Source organism: Lygodium microphyllum, chromosome 4 (assembly GCF_053477565.2).
Source record: "Lygodium microphyllum isolate KBCC chromosome 4, Lygodium_microphyllum_v1.1.10, whole genome shotgun sequence".
Lineage (NCBI taxonomy): Eukaryota > Viridiplantae > Streptophyta > Polypodiopsida > Schizaeales > Lygodiaceae > Lygodium > Lygodium microphyllum.
Window position 1 is genome coordinate 84141548 of NC_141138.1, and position 23953 is coordinate 84165500.

The 23953-nt window shown below is 39.6% G+C and overlaps 1 protein-coding gene across 1 annotated transcript; it reads left to right on the forward strand.

The window, feature by feature from the left end:
• Positions 1-3154: 3154 nt before the first annotated feature.
• Positions 3155-12283, forward strand: LOC148037251 (putative fructokinase-7). The gene is made up of 7 exons (XM_087676178.1): positions 3155-3711; positions 5676-5890; positions 6917-7129; positions 10370-10567; positions 10702-10839; positions 11018-11134; positions 11612-12283. The coding sequence occupies exons 1-7, from the start codon at positions 3453-3455 to the stop codon at positions 11756-11758; spliced, it is 1287 nt and encodes a 428-aa protein (XP_087532304.1). The 5' UTR covers positions 3155-3452; the 3' UTR covers positions 11759-12283.
• Positions 12284-23953: the final 11670 nt, after the last annotated feature.

Genomic DNA, 23953 nt, shown 5'->3' on the forward strand with positions numbered 1-23953 from the left:
CACAACTTTGCATTGATTTAAACCTTGAATAAAATCTAACTGTGTAAAATTCCATGCCGCTGGGAAAGGATGGGCTCAAACCTGCACATTTTTTATTTCTTTAATGGTTTTAGTATCATAAAAAATCTAATTGAAGACTCATTGGCTGTTGTTTCCAATTAATTAATTGAGCAAGTCCTTCCACAAATGTAATTTTTTTCTCATTTCCATGTGATTCGGCTTTAATTTCTAAGTCATCCAAAATACTACTCACTTGCTACAACAAAGTCTTATAGTCCATATTCTAAGATGGCTTTTCCACTCCTAACATGGTGTAAGTAGACTTGTTCTTTCACTTTTATTAAAATCATTGTTAAACTCATAGTTTGAAGCTACTCACACATCTTACTCAAAGGAAAGATATATGAAGCTTGCAAGCACAAACCATGCAAATTGAAAAGAAAAGGCTTATCATTTATTATAAGGACTTGTCACATGTGAGTTACTTGCTACATCAATAAGATATTTGATCATGGACATTTTAGAACTATTAGAGTTCTAGTAAATTTACAACCATCATTGCAACCATATGTTTTACTAATTGGTCCCACAAGTTTAGAACAAATTAGTATCATGTTTATTTCAGGATTTTATTTCTAATAAGGGACATGAGTGTTATGACATGCTTCTCAACATGTAAGCAAGTTGATGAAGTGTAAAAATGTCATACACATCCACATTTCACCTTTCATATGCAAATATACTATATAGTGGCATACATTCTAAGTTATTTTTCAACTAACTAACTATTTTGAGTTATTACTTCTAGCTCATCAATCCAATATAAATATTTTAATATTTCCTCACTTGTTCCATGTTGCAAGGCATGGAATTTGAGCTAGCTCTTTTGAATACAGATGTCATTGGCTCGAGAACTCACAAGAACTTGTAAGGTTATAGATGCACATATTGGTTGTTTTTAAACAATCCATGTGTCATTGAGCTACTATATCAAGGTAGTGTGTATAAAAAAGGGTAGGTAGGCTAGAAGTGTGTAAGTCAACAAAATAAACATGTGAAGTAGCATTGGTAGAGGTTAGAGTTTCCTCTCATGTGAACTTTGTTGAGTTGCTAAATATTCCTAAGATTGTATCAATGATTAGGGATTTAAAAAAGGGAGAAAACAAAGCAAGTTTTGAAGAGTAAAGGCCATTACGATTAAGGTCTTTGAATGCCTCTAGATGCTTTTAATGTAACAACATTGCACCTCCTCTGCAAGGACATAGTTCTTAAGTAGAACTAAAGCAATCCTTGGCTTTAGGAGTAAACAAGATAGCCATCATAAATCATTGTAAAAAGAGGTATGATGATTTGACATGTTGATAATAAAGATGTCACAAGCACTTGCTTATAATCAAACATTCAACAAGTGAAGAGCCCTTTTGGATGATAATGCATCTCCTCCAGACAAAAGCTTGTGCAATGACATCATATGTTTAATTGAGTTCTAAGGACATTTGAAATGTACTAAGGTACTATAGTTTCTTTGTGCACATATCCCCATGGAAAACAACACTAAAGGCATCTATGTAAGTTGAGGATTACTTCAGTAAATTGGTGTGGCAAACAATTAGCTTACAACCATTTTTCCCTCCATCGATTGTGAAGCACTTTAGTTGTGCTTGATAGGGTATTTGCATTTGGAAACAAATGACACGAAACCCTTTTATAGGAAGCAAGTGCTCAAAAAAGACAAAATTTTCGTGTATTTTTGTTGATTGGAATTGTGACACATGGGTTATAACTTTACCATGAACTCAAAATAAGTCTGTAATTTCTATGTTTTCTAGTTATAGAAAGGTCATTTTGTATATCAGAATCGCTACTTTTGAAATTGGTCCTTATATTGGTCAATTGGGGGAAAAAGCTTGGTGGGGTGGTACACTAGGGATGAAACTAGTTTGACACCCCAAAAAGGATTTAAGGCCATGAAACTAGTTTAACTCCCCAAAGAGGATTTAAGGCAATGTGCTTAAGAGATGACTTGGAATTGGCGATTAATTGGCCTCCAGCTTTGCTCAATGCTCACGAGAAACTTTTTTCCCACCTAATGGAAAAAAGGAAGATACTAAACCCTAGCCAACTTTGGGAGGTAAATAGTTGGCTTTAGGACAAAAATAGCCAACTTTCATTGAGACAAACTTTAATTTAAACTAGTTTTTTAGAAATCTTGTTGGGAAAAAATACACTAAAGGATGGTTTTCTGAAAGTAGCTTTGTTGATCAGAAATGAAGTTATTTGAGATTCAGGAAAAGAGAAAAAGAAAGAAGTTGCCTTTGATGAGGCACCCACGTGCCATAAGTTAGAGAATTGGCACTTCTAATCATCCAATGAAAGTTGTTGTTGGCCTTATTCCACTTTGTGTCTGTTGCTTGTTGGGGTAATGGGATTGTAGACCAGGAGCAAGCGCAAGAGCTATGGGGATGTGTGTGAATTCGACGACGAGTTCCCTGTCGCGATTGCAAAACAAGGCTTGGTGGGAACAGGTCCTTGGTAGATGGTAATGGAACCAATAGACCTTTCACGTGAAACACGTGTGAGAAGGGTGGCAACCAGGCATGACACAATTAGAATATGTGTGATAAACACGGGAATGATCAATTAGGATGTATTCTTTTGTGCAATGCCAGATGGTGGACGAGGAAAAAAGTGGATAATTGGGCTTTGACTGGGAGCCTGGGAGGCGGGGGTGCGTGGAAAGAGAGAAGGGGCCCCGGGCGGGGGGGGGGTTGGCGTGTCAATTAGCGTTGGTTCAGTAAATCTTGTCTTGGTTTTGTCACTCGATCCAATCTCTACCAACACTCGTTGTTCCTCTCTCTCTCTCTCTCTCTCTCTCTCGCATGAGAATAGCCCATTCTTCTCTCTCTCATCTGAATAGCCCCCCCCTCTCTCACAAATTGTCATTGGAATAGCCCTCTCTCTCTCTCAAATTCTCATGAGATTTGCCCATTTTCTCTCTCTCTCTCTCTCTCTCTCTCTCTGTCAAATTGTCATCAGAATAGCCCCCCTCTCTCTCTCTCTCTCTCTCTCTCATCACAATATTCTCAACTCCTCAATACACACTCGAATTCTCTCTCTCTCAAATTCTCATCGGTATAGTCCCCCTGCCCCCCACACTTTCACATCACAGTACTCTCACGTAAATTTCTCATCACCGATCTCTCTCTCTCTCTCTCTCCCCCTCGCGCGCTTTCTGGCTGCGATGACCATGTTCCCACTCTGTCATGTCGATTTCTGATCCGCATTTCTTCGCTCTCTTCCATCGCAACCATAGCCCACTGCATTCCTTCTGCCAGACCTCTCTAATTGTCCCCTCCTCCTCCTTCTCCTCCTCCTCCTCCTCTTGAAAGTTTCCTGTTTCTTTGCTTCTTAATTTTTGCCTCTGTGCGTGTCAACAAATCGAATCAGCAGCCATGGACATGGTGACAGGCACAGCCATGACGCCTGAAATCTCCGCCTCGTGCAGCTCCAGCTCACCGACCAGCAGCAGCTCCTCTGCGCAGGTCCCCTGCTTCTCCGCCTCCAATTCGTCCTCGGGCACCAAATCCAGTGGCCGCTTCTCCTTCAAGAGCACCTCATCCTTCTCCAAGCTTAGCTTCCGCAAGCATGGCTACGATTGCCCCGAACAGAAAATGGGCCAGGCCCTCATCAATAATTCGTCGAGAAAACAAGGTGATCTCCCTTCAGTATTCGTCTGTACGGCCTCCTCTGTCCGTTGATTTTTAGCTCGTTGCCGTCACCATTAGTCCTTAATTAGCCGAAGATCCTTTACCATTAGGCCTTAATTAACAGAAGATCCTTCACGATCAACAGTAGTCCTTGATCTTAATTAACAGAAGATCCTTCACAATCAACAGAAGTCCTTGATCTCCCCGCGACGGCCCCCCGCCCAAATTTAAAAAAAAAAAATCATACTGCCTTAACAAAATCAACCAAGTAATCGGATCTTGAAGGGCAGTTTGATGCTCAAATGTAAAAGCAACAATGTGCTCAATTTTTATGATTAAATCACTCGATTGAGTAATAACACCGGTTTCCACATCAGAGCTTCATTTTGATTAAGATCGTGCTTTATGAATGTTGCATGTGTATCATGCTCACTGTTATGACTACATAACTTGCTTGAGTAATACATCTGGTTTCCACATCAGTGCCGCATTTTGATTAAGATCATGCTTTATGGATGAATCTGATTTCAGCAAAATCATGCTTGCTTCTTAGATCTGGTATCAACCAGTGCGTGATCTTGACCATGTGATACTTCTGACATTGTCTGAGCAATCAGTAAGGCCTTCCACTTCATGAAAGCAGGGGACACCTGCCCATTGTTTGATTTGTGGTTTTCCGTCAGCATATACAATGCCTTATAATTGCATTTCAATTGTTAGCGGGCACAAATTTGCTGTCTAAATGTGTGTCGCCAGAGATTGTGCAGATCGTCTGCTCCTGCCACTAAGAATTGATGGCTGTTTTAGGTTAATGGTACAGGCTGTCGAGATACATTTAGAAGAGTAGACAAAGTAGAGATGTCTAGCAACATGCTGCATTATACTCTGTAGTGTACATACAGAAAGCCCTCTGGTACTCGAGCACACAAGATCCTGTCCAAAGCGTTTTCTTAAAATACATTTGACTGCCTAGTTTCTTAGCCTTGGTTCGATACATGCCACATTAACTAGCAGGAGAGCTTCTATTTCCAGCAAGCCCAACCTCAAAATAGGTGTATCTGTTCCCATGGATCACCGTGGACTTCTTAAGCCTCGCAGTCTTTTACAGGGGATTTTTGAAGCAGCATGTGCAGTGAACCTTTCAACTGGTTCTGGATGATTGACTATCATGATGCTTGTGGATTCGCTGAGAAAGCAGGTGCATTGAGTTTCATGCAAACCAGTGCAGATCTTTCAGGAAACGCCTAGTTTGGGCTGTGACATTTACAATTAGCTGATTCATGCTTTCCAAAATGCATCTTGGTATGAAGTTATCTTTTACTAAAACCTCATCGTCAGATTGAAGGGCTCAGTTTTTGACAATAGAAGCGTCTTCGAGCAGATTGTGTGGGTTGGGTAGGAGCAGTGTGGTGTGTGTCAGGCTGCGGCAGGTCACCTAGTTATTGTGGCATAGTTGTGGAGGCAACTTCCTAGCCCTTGTTCATGATTTATTTGAGATGTGTCTAAACTTCAAGGATGGTATTTATAGCATATTGAGAACCTTTTCAAGAAAACTCTCTGCTAGCTGGAAGAAATGTCCTGAAACATCTCATGGTATCCCTACCAAACATTTAAAGCTGTTCTAGTTACTGAAAGATAAGGATCTGTTGTTCTAAGGATATACAATCAGTTTAAAAAATTATAGTTGTTTGGATCAGATTTCAAGGATATAGTTGTTTGGAAGTCGACACTAAATAAGCAGATTATTTATCTAGATGCTAGTTTGATAGTCTTGAGCATCAAGAGTGATTAATGAGGTTTTTAGCTTCTGGTAAGCATATTTATTATGTCTGCCCACTATATTGTTAAGGTAAAACATGATTCTTCACTGCATGCATCATGCCCATCTGGTTCTTTAGTGCATACACAATGCCTGTTCAAAATTACTAAAAGCTTGCCTCTCATTCTGGTTTGCATATGGTGTTACAGATTTTGTGAGAGCTGCATCTGCAGAGGATAATGGGGTACCTTCAGAGTTCCCCTTAGTGATTTGTTTTGGAGAGATGCTGATAGACTTTGTACCCACTGTTGCTGGTTTGTCCCTTGCTGATGCACCAGCTTTTAAAAAAGCCCCTGGTGGTGCACCTGCAAATGTAGCAGTGGGCATTTCACGGCTGGGAGGGAGATCAGCTTTCATTGGAAAGGTCTCCACTGTGAACTTACATCTACATATCTGCTCTTATCTCTTTTCCAAAGATTAGAATTGTTTTATTTGGGTCCACTGTTTGCCTGATGTTGCAAGGAACAATTTGACATGCATTTCTGGTTTTCAATCGGCTGATATTGGAGAAAGAGTGGGACTTAGCGAGTTAAATAAGAGCTGTTCAAAATATTCCCAGGGTTTGCTTACAGGTTTTCTGCTTTTAAGAGTAGTTCTTGCAAATCTGTGCTGAAACACCTCAGTAGTTTTCAGATGCACAAATGCTGCCTTGAGTCTTTTCTCAGCATCCTTGTTATATGTCCTGGGAGCCACTTTCAGAAGTTAAAAGTTTTCCAGTGAGCATAGGTAGCAAGAGAATGGCTTTACCAGCCACCTCTTGACTGATAACTGGGAAGACCGTAAGAATCATTTCTGCTGGTATGCAAACAAATTTGCTAGACTTCTTGGTCTTCACATGGCCTCTGACATGCATTCACCCACTATTGACAGCCTTAGATGAAAGATGAACTTTGCTGCTGGTAATTATTATCTATGGGTGTTATATATGACTTCAATTGTTACCAAGATATTAAAGCTTTTGTCCTACGTGTTTTCAGCTTAGATATTTGCATTTCATTGCTTTGAGCAAACAATGGTTTTTGTTTGGCTGTGGCATAACCCAAGGACATTTCAGTTTAGATGTTGTGAAGTCTTGAAAATTTCACAGCTTTTATCAATGCCATCAGTGACTTTATCCCTCTTCATCATTTCCAGTGAAATGTTTCTCTGAATGACTTAAAAGTTCCATCTGGTTCCTTGTGTTTGTACATTCTCATCTTACCAATCCTTCAAGAAATTTATATACTCAAGGTTAGCTTTTAGGTTAGACTAATCAACATATTTGTTGCTCATATACAGCTCTTGAAGAAATGCTTTGCACAGTAGGTTGCTGAATATACTCCTTTGAGATAGATGGTAACCCTGCTATAACAATGGGTTTTCTCTTTTATTTTTGGACCTTTTTGTGCAGGTTGGAGATGACGAGTTTGGTTATATGTTGGCTGACATTTTGAAGCAAAATAAAGTGGAGGATGAAGGGATACTATTTGATAAGGGCGCTCGAACTGCTTTAGCTTTCGTCACATTGCGGGCAGATGGTGAACGGGAATTCATGTTTTTCCGAAATCCAAGCGCAGATATGCTACTGAAGGAGAGTGAGCTGAATGTGGACCTAATCCAAAAGGTAGTTGGTGTCTTTTTCCACATTTTCCATCAAGAAACAGAATGTAAGGCTTATGACTATTCTGTAATAGTATTTAGCATTGCCCTAAGGCAATGCCATTGTAATGGAGCAATTAAGTTACTCCAAGATAACCACAGTGACTATACTGTAATAGTATTTGGCATTGCATTAAGTTACTCCAAGATAACTACAGTCTAAGGAATCTAGTTGACTTTTCTCATCTTTTTACACTCTTTTTCATATAATGATTATTTTTTCTTCTTCTTTCTTACCTCTTGTCTTCTTTCCAAAATCAATCAACCAACCAATCTCTCTCTCTTTTTTTTTTTTTCATAAAAATCTCTCTCTCTCTCTCTCTCTGTCTCTCTCTCAAGTGGTTACCCTAGTGGTAAGCCACTTATTTTATTAACACACCAACTTGGGTTCAAATCTTGCACTTTCTATACCTATACTAAATGACCGTGCGAAATCTAGGAGTTGAACCTAAGACCTTTAGGTCACTGTGCATTCAACTGGGCCAATTGAGCTACACCTGTTTGCTCAAACTCTGTGTGTGTGTGTAATGGAGTTAGTCCTAGATAACTAAAATCCACTAGAGCACTTGGCAATCTACTTTTCTCTCTCCCTTTTTCATATCCTTTTTCATAAATAGGTTTTTCTCTCTTCCTCTTTCTTGCCTTTTTGTTTTCTTTTTGGAATTCTCTAAAAAATAAGTAAATAAATAAATAAATATAGAGAGAGAGAGACACACACACATGGACACACATTACTCTCCCTTTTTATACTAGTTTTCATAGATTGATTATTTTCCCTCTCTTTATTGCATTTCTTTTTTTCAGGGGGGGGGATTAATGCTCTCTCTCTCTCTCTCTCTCTCAGAGCTTGAGGGGGTGTTCCTTCAAGGCAATGCTCAAGTGCACTTTCTTGTGCCCTGTCTTATTTCAAAACAGTTGAAATGTGATGTAGTACTTATCAAAATAGCATTGTCAAAACGCACCATAAAAGCTCTACAGAGACTTCCAAACCAAGGCATAATTCCATTTTCTGTTGCTTGTTTTCTTGAAACTCTATGTGGCAAGAGAATAATTAAAATTGCACCATCCATAGGCAAGACATTTGTTAAAGTGCTCTCTAGCATCCTTCTTGCCTAGCCAATCTAGTGTGTGGGATCCCATTTTGTATGGAACAACTCTTCCCAGATTTGACAAAGAACTGGGGGTTTCGTAAACCCGTCAACAATATCCAACCATGAGGCTGGTATCTAGGAATTGCCATTCAGTATCCTAGCTTGCTCATTCAAAGTTTTGGCACATAATTACCATGGGTTCTGAGCTGGTACACACAAACCTGCAACAAGACCCAATGCAAAGAAAGCATATGCAACCACACATCCAGCAAGACAGCTTTATGTGAGGAAACGAAACCTAACAATCAGAATCCATAGCATCACACGTGAGAACCCTAGGGCTAACAAAATCACATAGTGCGTGAATCAACAAGACTAGCAAAAGGATGCATAGAGAATGGAATGAAATGATAAGGCACCAAATGAATGGATAAACTCAATGAACAAACCAAGTATGCAATGCGATACAAGGAATGTTAAAAGGAGCTGAGGGCTGTCCAACAGCCACTCTCTCTCATGGGAGTGTGCTGTAAGAGGCTACAGGAGTGTATCATACCTGACAGATCCTGGATGCAGCAAACCATCAAAGCTCAATGACAAATCTAATGTAGATAGTCTAGATAGTGACAATGGCAGCAGAAACTGCCAAAGCAGCAGTCCTAAAATGTGTAGAGGTTGTTGAGGATAAGGAAACACACTGTAGACTGCAAAACACTGCAGTGCTCAGAGTGATGAGATCACCCAAGCAAAGCTTAAAATGCAGCAGATGTTGATGTAGAAACCGAGAAGATGTAGGTGCACAAACCAGCAGTATGGCAGTGAGAGACTGCAAATACAGCTGTTTGATATGTTGCCTGGCAGGAGGAAGGTGTTGCCTGAGGGTGGAGCAGCCACAAAAACATGGCTAGCTGATCAGAAGGCAGCTGGGTTAGCTGATGATTGTCAGCAGGTCATGTCCCCTGACAATACCAGCAGCAATCAGTCGGCTGGCACTCCAGCATGCAAACAGGCAGGGCAGGAATTGCCCAAGGATTGATGTTAGTAGATGGCCATGAAGAAGATGATGGCAAAGGCTGATGGCAATATCGATCTAAATTTCTGTTATAGGCCTGCATGAGAAGATAAGAAATTAGCCCATAAGTTGAGATTAACTTTAGGCAAAAATCCGAGGTAGCTTAACACTGCAGCCAAAGTGGCAACATGATCCCAAGAGATCCATGCCTGTCACCTGAGTTTTCCAAACATGAACTGAATAAGCTGCATAAGCAAAGGTGAGAAGAATCTTACCATGCGGATCGTTAATACTATGCCACCTTCAAATGGACACTTAAAGGTAAACCTGGAGATTTCCTCAAAATAATGTCTTACCACTCCATGTTCCAAATCCTGTGTCTTCCATCTTTATACTACCATGATGATTGTTACAACATGTTAGTGTGCTGAAGAGAATTTGAACGTTCAAGGTAAGACCAAGAGAAAAGTTGCATCGTGGAAATCATAGTATCACTTATTAATGGGCAGCTTCTTACAATTACTTCATATGTGAACATTATATAATGGTTCTGTAAATATTATAGTTGTAGTGACATACAAGGAAATTTCATTTTCTAAAGCATTCAGCCGATTTGCTTTGTTATAAGTTAATGACTGTATCTCCTTACAGTGATGGCATCCTAGGGAGAAATCAGTATAACATCCACAAACCAAGCTCAGAAGGTGTTGGTGCGTTAAGTAAAGTTAAAACAACAAACTTTTGCATGGCTTTTCCAACCAGAGTTTAACATATTGTGTGTTTACCATGAGCACGTCTACTGCTTCATGTAAGAGAGAGCTGTGACTCGCAAACTGTGATCAAGTTAGTAAGCTGTCTTTGTGCTGGTTTAATGTCTAATATCTGTCGCTTACATGGCAACTCTCAAAAGGACAGGATTGTGTGTTCTTTAATGGGGAAAAGGCACATATACCTCTTTAATGGGGAAAAGGCACATATACTCTTTTGGATATAAACTGAGTCTTTATAAGAGAAAAGGTGGATATCCTGACATGTCACTTGATGCTTTGGAGGAGAATGCTATCTTTGCATGTACTCATAGCTTGATCATTTTTAACGACAGGCAACTATCTTTCACTATGGTTCTATCAGTCTTATAACTGAGCCATGTAAAAGTGCTCATATGGCTGCCATGAAGATAGCAAAAGAGGCAGGTGCTCTTCTGTCATATGATCCTAATCTTAGGCTGCCATTGTGGCCATCGGCAGAAGCAGCACGAGAAGGCATTCTAAGCATCTGGAGTGAAGCTGATATTATCAAAGTAAGTTTCTTGTAAAATGCAAAAGCTGAATAAGTCAAAGGTCATATCATTAGTCTGCTTACTTAGAACACTTCAATCATGCTGTTAATCGATGAGTCTCTCTCACAAATGCCATTCATTCACTGCCTTGTCAGATAAGCGAAGATGAAATAGCTTTCCTCACAGAAGGGGGTGATCCTTACAGCGATGAAGCTGCTCGGAAGTTGGTACATCCAAAGCTGAAGCTACTCCTAGTGACCGAAGGGCAGGCTGGTTGCAGATATTACACAAAGGTAGATTCGAAAGCTCCATGCATAATCAATTAGAGACATGCACGATGCAATAGATGCAGCTCTTACATTCAGTATCAAACAAACAGTTGGACAGTACATTTTGTTTAGGAACCGTAATGCACCCAAGGGCAAATAGCAAAGCTTAACAAATTCTCCTCACAAAATTTCCGTTCTACAGGATTTCAGTGGCAAAGTAAGCGGAGTGAAGGTAGAGACAATTGATACAACAGGTGCTGGGGATGCTTTTGTTGCAGGGATACTCAGTCAACTTGTTCAAGACTCGTCATTGTTAGAGGTATTCTTTGCTTTTGTATCTTGTTTCACAGCCTATGTTTTACTCTCGTCTCCTGGACTGTAGCGGTTCAAGAAAGTCCTTACATGGTGGCAACTCTATGTGGTTAAAACTTTAGTATTTTGATGAGTGTGGCAAGTAAATTGTACAGTGCAAAACTTCTTATGAGGACAAGGACAAGTCATGCTCTTCAAGTGGGGAAAGTATATTCAGGAGAAAGGAAAACTGTCAATCTATTTGCAGACAACCAAAAAAACCATGTGTGCTACAAAGTTATGTGATAGTCTAATTTTTCTGCTGCAATTGCAAGTGCAGCATCGCTAACCTTAAGATGATAGTAGCTGTCATTAAGATCGTCAATTAAGAACAGAATTCAAAGGTCACTAACCTCGTGTAGCACAATGACCAGCATGCACCATAGCGACTGTTTCAAGTCTTCTGAGTCCTCGGTTTTGTTATTCCCCGCTTCGGATTGTGCAGAATGAGGAAAGACTGAGAGATGCACTGCAATTCGCCAACGCTTGCGGAGCGATTGCAACGACTGAGAGGGGGGCCATTCCAGCTTTGCCGGACAGGGAGGCAGTGCTGAAGAAGATCAGTCAGGTTCTAGCCGAGCTTTCTAATTGAGCACAAAACACACAGATTTCCTGAAGTCGGGTCTGGATTCCAGTCAGGCGTGTCCCCCATTCTGATCATGTGAATGGATGTGAGCTCGTGCCGATCAAGCTGCAGCTGCAATGGCAACGTCTGTGGGGAAGCGCACCTGCGAATCCTCTCTGTTACTTGCGGTGGGTTCTCATTTTTGGAGATGACAGGGTGCCGGTGTTTGTTTATGTACTAAATTTCTTGTCACAGATCAATTCCTTTTATACTCAGGATGCTAAGTGCTTTGCAGAAATAAAGGAACAGGTTTAAAAACCATGCCACTCGTTCGATTGCCACATAAACCTTATGACCATAGTCACTTAGTCCCGTAGTGAAATGTACTAGCAATAATATGCAGTGTTCCCCCCCCAGAGGAAAAACATTTTTGACAAAAACCTTTCATTCACAATTGTGGAGGGATTTTCGAATCAACTTACATGTTGTCAAATTCGCACCTAAAAATTATGTGAGATCCAAGGTTTTACACCTTATTCTTTACCTTTCAAAGGTTTTTCTTGAAATTTCTACAATTCTATTTACGTCTAGCTTTGGCTTTTAGTGAACACTAAATTGTATATAGAATAAATACTTGCTAGTTTCACTATAAGACCTTTTGCACACACAACACACATGTAATACATAGTGACAAGTAAATTTGACGGATCATTGATGTGTAATTAATGATATTGGTTCTTGCCATCTTATATTCTTGTATGTTAGAGTACGTCTTCTTGGTGCATCTTTGAAGAGCACAACATACAAGGTCTCTATTGATTTATGGACAATTCAATAACATAGAACAACATACATGATAATGTAATAATATAATCATTATGGATAATACAATAACATAGCTAATAAACCAAGTAATTGCAATGATGCAAATTTTTTAAAAATTTTATTTGAGACCAACAAACAAACAATTATAAAGCATAATAAACATCTCGGGCAAATAATTCAAGGTTAATATCTTCGAAAATAAAGAAGGAACTAGCTGTCCATTAAAAGCCTTTTGGTAAACCAATCACATTAGTAGTATCAAACCAAGCACATAAGTAGCTACACCTTTCAACTATATATCAAGTATCTAAAATAAGGCTACTAAAAAATAGTTTTGGGAGATCCCATTCATATCAAAATATGTGGTAACTTATTGCAACCATTTGCATTGCAGTTTTTTTTTCTCTTTTGAAGAAGTTAATTGCATTGATGGAAAGAAAAATGTTTGGAAGTGATTTAGGAGTTCAAGACATCTTTTATTGTCTACCCCACTGTTGAATCTTAATACATGTACCAAAGGGGGGACCTTTAGTCCCGTGTGTTACATCAGCCCCAACACTAAGACCTAAGGGTTAAAATGTTAAAATACCATTGTAGAAAGTATAATGTTTGTGTAACACTCGAGCTTTTAGGTTTTTGAGGTCTTCATGTATGATTGAATCTATGAAAAGAGATTGAGATCAATTGATAATTGTTGGCCTCCTAATGACAACCTCCTATGTCCACCCTTTCTTGTCAATATCCCAAAGACCCATTGATACAAGTTCATACTTATTTAGGGTAGTCAATGCTTGCATCTTGCTAAACTTTGTGATTGAAGTCTTAAAATCACAGTGAAACATGGTATGACTATCTTTATTTGGTAAACTCTTGAAAGCTTGCTAGGTGTGGCACATTGTTGATGCTCTCAATGACAAGGCTAAGTCACAATGAAATAGAGGCAAACCACATGAGCTACTTATGTAGTTGTTTTTGAATTTGATAAAAAGGGTTGCTAGTCATGCCAAAGGCCCTTGATGCGAGGGGAGGATTCAGACGGTTTAAATTATTACTAGCAAAAATAAATATGTGGAGGAGAAGGTTTTTCTTTATGATGCCAAATCCCATTGAGCACCTATTCTCATAGCTGGAACATGGGAGTGGACTTCTAGGCATGCTTCAGACATCTCTTTCAGATCCAAAATGCACCATAGTCCTAGAGCTTTTCCAACTCTCTATGGTTGTGAGTGTCCACCCATTATTTGACTCTTCTAAGTCACTTCCATTCATTAAAAGACCTGCTTGGCCACCTTTTTCATTCACCCATTGCTTCAAGCACCCCTTATTTCAAAGAACATGAGATTCCTTAACCATTCAAAGGATCTTACTAATCCATTTTGTTTCTACTTCATTCAAAATAACCAAAGTGGCCAAATCATTTCCTTCCTTGACTCTAGAATTTCTTGTATCCCATATATCTAGCCAACATTGGATACCTTTGTTGAAGAGAACAATTGAAAATTTTGGTTCTTTAATTGGGACAAATCCGTCATAGGTTTCTCCTTGAATCCAAATGACTTGAGGTAGTGAACTATCACATTTGTTGTAACATTCTCCATCCATCCATATGTTTCACAAATTGATTTCCATGTACTAACAAGAATTTGGGTCGCAATAGAAACTATGATTTGGAAATTCAATCCCTATGCAAACATAATATCTTGCTAAGAGTGTCCCTTCCATTTTTCACCTAGCATTGATAATGTTCAAATCCAATGCTTTGTAGGAGTAATCCATGACTACTATTCTTCCAAAATTTTAAACATATTAAAGTTAAGTCTCCACACTTTCCACTAAAAAACTCCTACAACACCTCCATCACCCTTGAAGTGCAACAAACTAATGCCATGGTACTACATGATACATTGTCTTACCTCTAAAAGACTATACAGAGGTTTACACTAGAACAAAAGGATCTAAACATATGCAACCCTCCTAAACAAAGCGTACCCTTTTCCTGTTCAATTGTGAATATCCCCATTAAATGGTATCCTGTTATATGTAAAATGTGTGTAAAAGGGGTTTTAAAAATACATTCTAGTGAATGCATGTGATATACTTAAGTCTTTATGTATGGAACCCCCACCCCCCCTCCCCTTTCCTTGGCCTTAAAAAATTAAACTTCAAGGGCTTTGTGGAGTCTTTGACCCTACCATTTCTTCTCTCTCTCTATCTCATGGGCTTTTCTTCCACACCCCATTACTAGCAAGAAAATAAGAGAAATGAAAGAAAGAAGATAGACAATATTATCTCATTGTTATCTCTCACTCAAATATAGTCTAGTTGCTTGGTTCAAGCTTCGATGATGCTTGCCAATCCATGTGAGATTTCCATTACGAGCTCCAAGCTCTTTTTTTAAATCTAATATGATCCATCACACACTTCATGCTTAACAAGATGGGGACAAGAGGATGAAGAAATAAGAGGAGAAGAGAAGCTTTTGCTTGCTCTCTCAACCTCTCTTAATCTCTCTTTGATGTTCTTTGACCAACTTTAAATGCCACTGATTACTTTTCTTCCAAATTTATAGCCTCCACTATTTTGGGTTAACATTAACCCTCTCAATATTAGAGTACTGATCCATTGGAACTCTAATGTCAAAGGTAGCATGTTGGACTTACTATTTGGAAAACCCTACTAACCTTAGTAGATGCTAGCTAGCCAACAATATACAGTTGCACACGAAGTTCAAGTCATGCACCTTGATGTAGCTTCATATGATAGATTGTAAGAGCTTTTCTAAAACCTTGTTATTAGTCAATGGATTGTGGTATAGTCATCCTCTTAGGAGAGCTCTAGGACTCTTACTAGTATTGAAAGAGAGGGAGAGAGACAGAGTGGAGCAGAAGATGAGCCTTAGCTCTTTGTCCTATTTCTTTTATTATACTTCAGTCATACTAACTGAAAGAGACTTACACACATAGGTATGACTAACCAAGACTAACTGTGGTTAAGTCACTAACTACATTGACTTACTGAATGTCACACATGTGTACAATTGTATCCAGCTAATGTCGGTCACACACATAAAGATAGACTAATTGAAGAGTAATGAGAGCTTGATATTCTAACACTCCCCCTCAAGCTCAAACCATCTGATAAACTCCAAGCAACTGTCTGAAGTATATGAACTCTTCTTTACCAAGAGACTTGGTAAATATATGTGCTACCTAGTCTTTAGTCTTCACATGAATCAAGTCAATGTGCCCTGTAATAACCATTTCTATGATGAAATGGTAGTGAACCTCAATATGTTTGGACCTAGCATGGTAGACAGGATTACTAGCCAACATAACACTGCTGAGGTTGTCACAATGCAATCTCACTCTGCTTTTCCAGTTGTATTCCCAAGTCTTTCAGTAGTTTCATCAACCAAACTGCTTCGCAAGCCACTAAGGAAGCTCCTTTATACTCAGCTTTTGTACTAGACAATGCAACAATAGGTTGTTTCTTACTCTGCCAAAAACTGATCATACTACTGCCCAATCCAAATGCATAACCATTGGTTAACCTCTTGTCGTAGGCACAACTAGCCCAATCAGCATCAGTAAACCTTGTCAAGTCAAGGGATTTTCCATATGCATAAAATAGCCCATAATTTGTAGTACCCTTTACATATCTCATGATCCTCCTGACTGCATCTAAATGTGGTTTGCGAGGCTTTTGCATGAACTGACTAATCAGCCCCACTGCATAACATAAGTCAGGACGGGTAATAGTCAAGTATATCAAGCTTCTTACCATCTGTCGATACGTGGCCACATTCTCTATGTCATTCCCAACATCAATCTACAGCTTGACATTCTGATCAAGATTTGTCTCCATAAGCTTGCATTCAGTCATACCATACTTTTGTAACATGTCATGAGCATAGTGCTTTTGTAGCAACCATATACATTGAGGCGTAGAGACTACCTCAATCCCAGGAAAATACTTCAACTCACCAAGGTCTTTGGCTCTAAATTCAGCCTGTAAACATGATTCAATTTCAGCAACGCCCTCTTCATAATCTCTAGTGATGATAAGATCATCTACATAAACCACTAGAAACACATATCCATGATCTGTCTTCTTCGTGAACAGACTGTGATATGCATCACCCAATCTAAATCCATATTGCTGATAATAACTGCTAATCTAAGCATTCCATGCTCTAGGTGCCTGTTTTAGCCCATATAAAGCCTTTTTTAGCTTACATACATGTGTAGGAAAGTTTAGGTGAACATAGCCTTCAGGCTGCTCCATATATACTTCCTCAACCAAATCATTGTTCAAGAAAGCATTCTTGACGTCCATTTGCCATAATTTCCAGCCTTTGCATGCTACCAAAGCAATGATAGTTTTGACTGTTGCCATTTTAGCCACTGGACTGAAAGTCTCCTCGTAGTCAAGGGCATACTGTTGCGCATACCCTTTTGCAATCAACCTGGCCTTATAGTGTTCTAACAAGCCACTTGACTTGCACTTAACCTTGTATACCCATTTGCAGCCAATGGGGACTTTGCCTTCAGGCAACTCAACCAATTCCCATGTCTCATTTTCAGTCCTTATCCAATCTCCCCCTCACTAACATATTCGTGTCAGTGGATGTAGGAGTACGACTCCGCAAGCGTCCTGACCAAGGACTTACTGTAGGTGACCCATCACCTGTAGGACCACTCATAGATGTACTCATTGTAGGTGTATTTTCAACATTACTAGTGTTGGCTAATCCATCAGTAGCCACTGCAACTAGATTACCATACCATGATGCCAACTCATAAAAAACAACATCTCTTTTAATCAATGTCTCATGTGTAGACGGTACATAACACTTGTAAGCTTTTCGGTCTTATGCATAACCAAGGAACAGACTCTTGATAGCTTTAGGATCCAATTTCTTCCTATTTTCATCAGGAACATGCACATATGAAATGCTACCAAATACCTTCAAGTGTAAAATATCAGGTTTATGACCATACAACCTCTCATATGGAGTTACATCATGATTCCTTGCTGTAGGGGTTCTATTCAGCACATAGATAATAGTCACTATAGCTTTAGCCCAATAACCATTTGGCAAACTCTTCTCATTTAACATAGCTTTTGCCGATTCCATCAATACTCTATTTTTCCTTTCTGCTACACCATTTTGTTGTAGTGTATAGCTGCAAGTTAGCTGTCTTCTGATCCCATATTTAGCAAGGTACATGTCAAAGTAATTAGAGACATATTCTCCACCTCCATCTGATCTAGACACAAAATTTTATAGCTTAACTCATTTTCAACATGCTTTTTGAAGTCCTTGAATGCATCAAACACATCATCCTTATGTTTCAGTATGTAAAGCCAAGTGCACATGCTACTGAAATCATCAATGAAAGATACATAGTAACGAGCACCACCAAATGAAGCATTATGAGACAGACCCATTACATCTAAATGTACCAAATGCAAGGGTCATGAGCTATTCCGTACATGTCTCATAAACGAAAAGCGTGCCTGCTTTCCAAACTGATATGCATCACATACATGTCCAAAGTTATGATACTTGAACTTAGGTAGTCCAAGCACAATCTCCTTCTCCTGCATAGATTTCAGCTTTTGTACATTCACATGGCCAATCCGCTTATGCCATATCTGAACATCCCGTATAGCACTACCATGATGTGTAAACTTGGATGTTCTCAATTCCAGAATTGATGCACCAAGAGTAAACATTTTGCCATCTCTTTGGCCTCTAGCAATCAATTTGCAGCCATTACCATATTCTTCAACAAAGCATCCATCTCTATTAAATCTCAGCTGTGTAGATTCGGTTCTGCCATCTATCCACCAACTAACAAAAGATTCTTGGTTATTATAGGTACATGTAGTACATCATGCAAGCTCTTTTTCTTGCCATCAGACATCAACAAAGGTACAACTCCTTTACGTTGAATAGTATACTGGGTGTCATTGCCAGTACAAACATGTCCATGTGAACTTGCAACCATCTCATCAAACCATTCTTCATGGGGTATCATATGATTTGAAGCTCCTAAATCAATGTACCATCTCTCATCTCTGTTGTGCCTAGATGCATTCTTAGACACATGTTGCATGATGGCAAACAACATGCCACCCCGATTATTAGGAACTTCGTTAGATGAAGCATAATTTCCATGCTATCTACCCTTGGCTTTTATGTTAGCCTGCTTCTTATGACAATCTTTGGCTATATGCCCATATTTGCTGCAATAATGACAGTCCTTGTCCTTGTTGGATTAATCATTTGATTGCCACGATCCTCCTTTGCCTCTAGGGAATCTCCCCTTGCCTCGAAAACTGCCAAATCCACGCTGGCCATGTGTATTCGTGCCATGCCAAGCATTCTGCTACTGCTATCCATAAGTGTTTCAAGTGTCTCCTCGACCTCGAAAAGAGCCACGGCCTTTGCCGCCTCTACCACGCTGGCTAGAGTAAAGAACATTGTCTCTACTTTGAGACGTACTAGAACCTATATTTAGCCCAAGCTTAACTTCCTCATGCACAAGAAAAGCAATCAACTCATCCCAATCAGGGGATTCAGCTCTCACAAAAATAGATGTATCAAATGCTTTATACTCTTCGCCAATTCCATTCAATGTCATTGCAATCATATCATCCTCAGACATTGAAGATCCAATGGTGGCAAGCTGATCCACTATGTTCTTGATCTTTGTAGTGTAGGCCTGAATGCTTCTGCCATTCCTAGACATGTTATTGAACTGTTGCTTCAGTTGAATCTTTCTTGCATGTGTTACATTTCCATAATTCTTCATGAGTATGTCCCATGCATCCTTTGGGTAATTGCATCCAGTAGTCTGTATAACCATAGCATCTGATATACATAAATGTAACACCTTGCATGCTTTCTCAGTCCATATCTTATGAGCCATTTTTTGATCATTTTTCGGATTCCTTTCAGGCATTTCAGGTTCAGCCTCATCTCTCTTCCTTTAGCCTCTTGCACCTTAGGTGGACTAGGAAGTCCCCCTTGGTGTATTTGGTCCTACATAGTTGAGGCATTTTAGGGCCGCTATCAGATCTTACCGTTGACTCGAACCTATACTCACGATCCTCATTGGAAGAGGTTATCTCCCTTGGTGGTCATAGCTTTGAGATTGACTCCTCGAGGTATTCTAACCAAGTTTGGTCACAATCTACCTTGGCAACTCCTTCATTCACTCTAAAAGCATTGACCTCGGGGGTTTAGAGTCTACTCAGATTTTCTCAATCAATCTTCCATCCATGTCATATTCTATGGTCTCCATTTGCTCTTTGCTTTCCTCACTAATGGAACAAATTATAGTCTTTGTACTCATCATTGGAATCCTTGTACTCAGACTGTGCATTGTTTTTAGGATTCTTGTCCTCAAGTTTTTTCTCTCTTGTAATGAGAGCCTAGTTATATAACATGTTTAAGCCATGCACCTTAGTCTATCGCCACTCCTTACTCTCCAATGAGATCCTTGAGGGGCTTTAGGTTTGCAGCTGGGTTGCCAACTAGCGCACTTGATAGGTACTCGAGGGTTCTATGGAGTTTCAATTTGTTAGTTGAAACATGATAGGTGATTGGTGTTGGTCGGCTAATGGAACTCCTAGCCATCATGCATAGGGGAACTGTGGGTAGGTTAGAAGTTGTGGCTTTATTGGGTTCGCTAGCTAACTCTATATCTTGCCTATGTTCATCTTCACTTGGGTAAGTTACTCACGAATATATGTGTGCATCACATGGGTCCAAAATAAGTAATTTTAAAATACCATTTTTATATATTTTTTACGTACAAAAGGGTGCAATATAAAGGGATTATTTACAGATTGAATAGAAAATGATTATGTTTTATTAAGGAAAAGATCACACATAAGGATATTTATAAATAGTCCTTGAACACACATGGTGTAGAGGATATACATATAGTAACTTCCATGAGCATCTTCATCATCTAAGAATGGCAGGTTGATGGTTGCCAACAAATGCATCCAATTGCGCTCATCCTCAAGACAAGGAATATACTTAGAGGTCCATAATCTCTTTTGGCCTTTGAGTCACCCTTTACCATGGCAAAGATGGCATCTAGATCCATTGATGAGGTTTTCCAAGTGTCCATCTCTATTCGGACTACTTCTGATCTATTGCCTAAGATTATCAAACCATTACCCCAATCCTCTATCACTTAGGCATTTCTCATTCAAGGTCTGCCTAGCAGGGTATCATAATCAACTTCCTTCATGACTATGAAGTTCACATATAATCGAATTTCTGCTTTCTTTAAAGGCCAATCCTTCATGACTCCAAAGGGTCTGACCTTCATCCCATTTTCTAGAGTGACATTGAATCGTGCAATTATTACTAGTGGGTTTCCCCAATCTTGCAAGACTGCATGGCTAAGTACACTAACTCTTGCTCCTATGTCTACTATCCCCTTTCACATTGTATCTACTAGGGCAATGATAGGTGAGAGTGTGTGCATTTCAATGCCTTCCCAAAAGGCATTCATTTGTGGGCAAGTCTTGTGGTTCATGTCTATCATTTTGTTACTTTTTTCCTAAGCAATTATCCCAGTGGCAATGTTATAGGAGTTGATATAAGTGTGGTGAGAAAATTGACAATTGTCTTTCCCTCCTTTTCTTCATGGGCTTCTTGCCAATGCTCTTGGGCAATTCATCTATTCATGGCATCCATGTTGTGCTTATGTAGCTATACATATGTGATGTTGCCTCTCTTGCTCTCAAGTATGTGGGAGAGATCAATGGGCCATGGTTGAGTTTCATTCATCTCGTCCTCAATGATAGACTTAGCATCTTGTAAGAAGTGAGCTTGTGCTTCATTTATCTATTATTTGATCTTATCCACAAGCTTTAATTACTAGTTGGGCAGGATACTCTCCAACTTTATCACTTCCCTTCTCCCCTGTCTTAAGAGCAGATGTTTCTACATCTGTATCAGTAACATGCTCTCCCTTTGTTAAAGTGGTCACTCTTTATGTTTTGAGTGTTATTTTTGTATCAATCCTCTTTTTTCTCCTATGCCAGCTCTTCTTTCCCCTATAGAGGCTACATCTAGGTTGTTAGGTCCATGTAATGAAATATCAACCTGCTTTGTTTGGGCTCGTGTCATGACATTTATGGGAATGGGTGTGACATTGTTGTCAAGTGACTCAACACAAAAGAGTCTGAGTAGCACAGATGGCATGATTGTTGAACTAGTGGGGGGGTTTTTGCATCAGGCAATTAGCAAACAATATTTGGGACACCTCAAGTTGGTATTCTCTCTATTTTCTTGCTCCTTTTTAAGGCAGTGAGATGATATATGCCAGTAAGGGACTACCCTCCTTGTCATAAGAGACATAAGGTTCATGTATGAGTCTTCGTCCAGTGGTTTCTCTACAAAAAGTACACTAGAGCATCACTTTGTGGATGGGTCACTATAGGTCCTGGTGGTCAGGGGATTCATGTTGGGCTAATGTGTCAAGGATCCTTGGAGAGGCAGGCTTTGAATCATTAGCTGTGAGTAGAGCCAAAGGGACTCCTCTTCCAAAGTTAGGCTACCTAACTCTTGGATAGTATGGCTGAGCATAGAGTTGTTGGTATGGCAACCATCTTGGCACTCGACAGTGCATAGCATCGTGCCCAAATCTTCCATAGTTTAGCACAAGGTTGGGACCTAGGATCAAGACACTCAGATGGCAAGTGGTTCCCTCCATAATGCACACACTGTACATGAGGTGACACTGGCCTTCACAATGACTCATGTAGTTTGGTGAGCTTTGACTTTAGATCATCTATTGCTTTGGTTTGGTCGACATTCTTTCCTTTATCTTGCTTGTTAGGGGCTGATTTTCTAAGTGCTATAGTTCTCTTGACATTTATAAACACGTTGTTCTCTTACTGCATAGGCCTAGAGCTTCTCTCTTTGACCAAGTCATCTACTCGTATAGCCTCCTCAAAGACTCTTGTCACTAATACATCCCTTTATAGATTCGATTTGCTCACTAAGGCCTTATAGAGCTATTCATTGCGAATCCCATTGATGAATACAATGGAGACCGCTCTCTCATTGGGTCACTCAGCTACAACTATCCTCTTGTAGAGACTCCTCACATGAGTAATGTATATTCATATGTCCTCTTTGTCTTTTTGGCTGACATTCATCAACTTAACGATGAGGTCGTCAGAGCATCCTGCCTTCAAGAGTTTCTTGATGAAGAGATCATTTAGGTCATTGAAAGTATTGTATTCGATATTATCTACACTAGTAAACCAAGTTTGTCTCTTATCTCCTAAGCAATGGTCGAATGATTGCGTCTCTTGAGTAGGGTCCATGAGATTGTTAGCCTCACACACCTACTCAAATTACTCGACAAAGTTGTAGGGGTCATTGCTTGCTTGATATTTGCCAAGTTTCTTGGCAACTATGGGTATCTTTCTTTGGCTCTTAGTATTTTAGGTGACTCCCAATCCCACTAGCAATGATGCTACCAAGGATGCTCCACTTTTCTCGGTGCTTGTTGGGACGACCTAAAATGGGCCTGACACCTAGCTCTAAAGTAGTAATTGGGCCCCTACTCCTTACCTAAAACCACCCCACATGGCCTCATGGTCAAGACCTGTCTAAGTACTTTGCATTTGTCTGATTTTTCAGTCCAACAAATAATTCTTTCCCACTCCTCAAAGGGAGTCCCTAAACATCTTGATGTTATACACCACATAGCACACACACAGGGAGCACCCCTTAGTTGACCTCTCCTACATCTTGGGGATTGGCCCCAAGATGCGTCGTGAACATAAAACACATTCGAAACAAAGTCCACCCTTTCAATTTAATGTTACAATAGATTATATGTAAACCTCACCAAATAACCCCCAAAGAACCAAATATCTAGCCCTAAGGCCTTGGGATACCTCACACTTTCAACGTTAGTCCATCACTTATATAAATAGGTGCTATGCATCCACGATACGATACCATGTGGTGCATTAATGCAAGTGTGAATATGACTATCGTGCTCAAACAAATGCTCATTGAAAATCAACAAGGTGAAAGTGCAAAGACCATTCTTTTCATTATTTTCTTTTTCTACGATAATGCTTCCTTGCTTAGGGCTAGTACTGAGTTTCCTCGTGCTACTAGTCCCTTTTTAATTTTAAACAACCGGGAACTCTATATGATATGCACCATCAAACATTAGAATATACTATACTTCAACCACTCAACAACCCCCTTACTCACTCTAACAAGGAAATGGGCTGACTTGATGCTTCAGCTCCATCATATGATCACACACATAAATCTTGTTTTTCCTTACTTTTATGACGTGAAAAACTTAAATTTCTCTAATTTTTTAATTTTTTTCT

Bases quoted from the DNA above. Each gene is read 5' to 3' on its own strand.
- LOC148037251 (XM_087676178.1), top strand. From the start codon at position 3,453: ATGGACATGGTGACAGGCACAGCCATGACGCCTGAAATCTCCGCCTCG. The intron at 3,712-5,675 runs GTGATCTCCCTT...ATGGTGTTACAG, and splicing joins TAATTCGTCGAGAAAACAAG to ATTTTGTGAGAGCTGCATCT. The intron at 10,840-11,017 runs GTAGATTCGAAA...TCCGTTCTACAG, and splicing joins GTTGCAGATATTACACAAAG to GATTTCAGTGGCAAAGTAAG.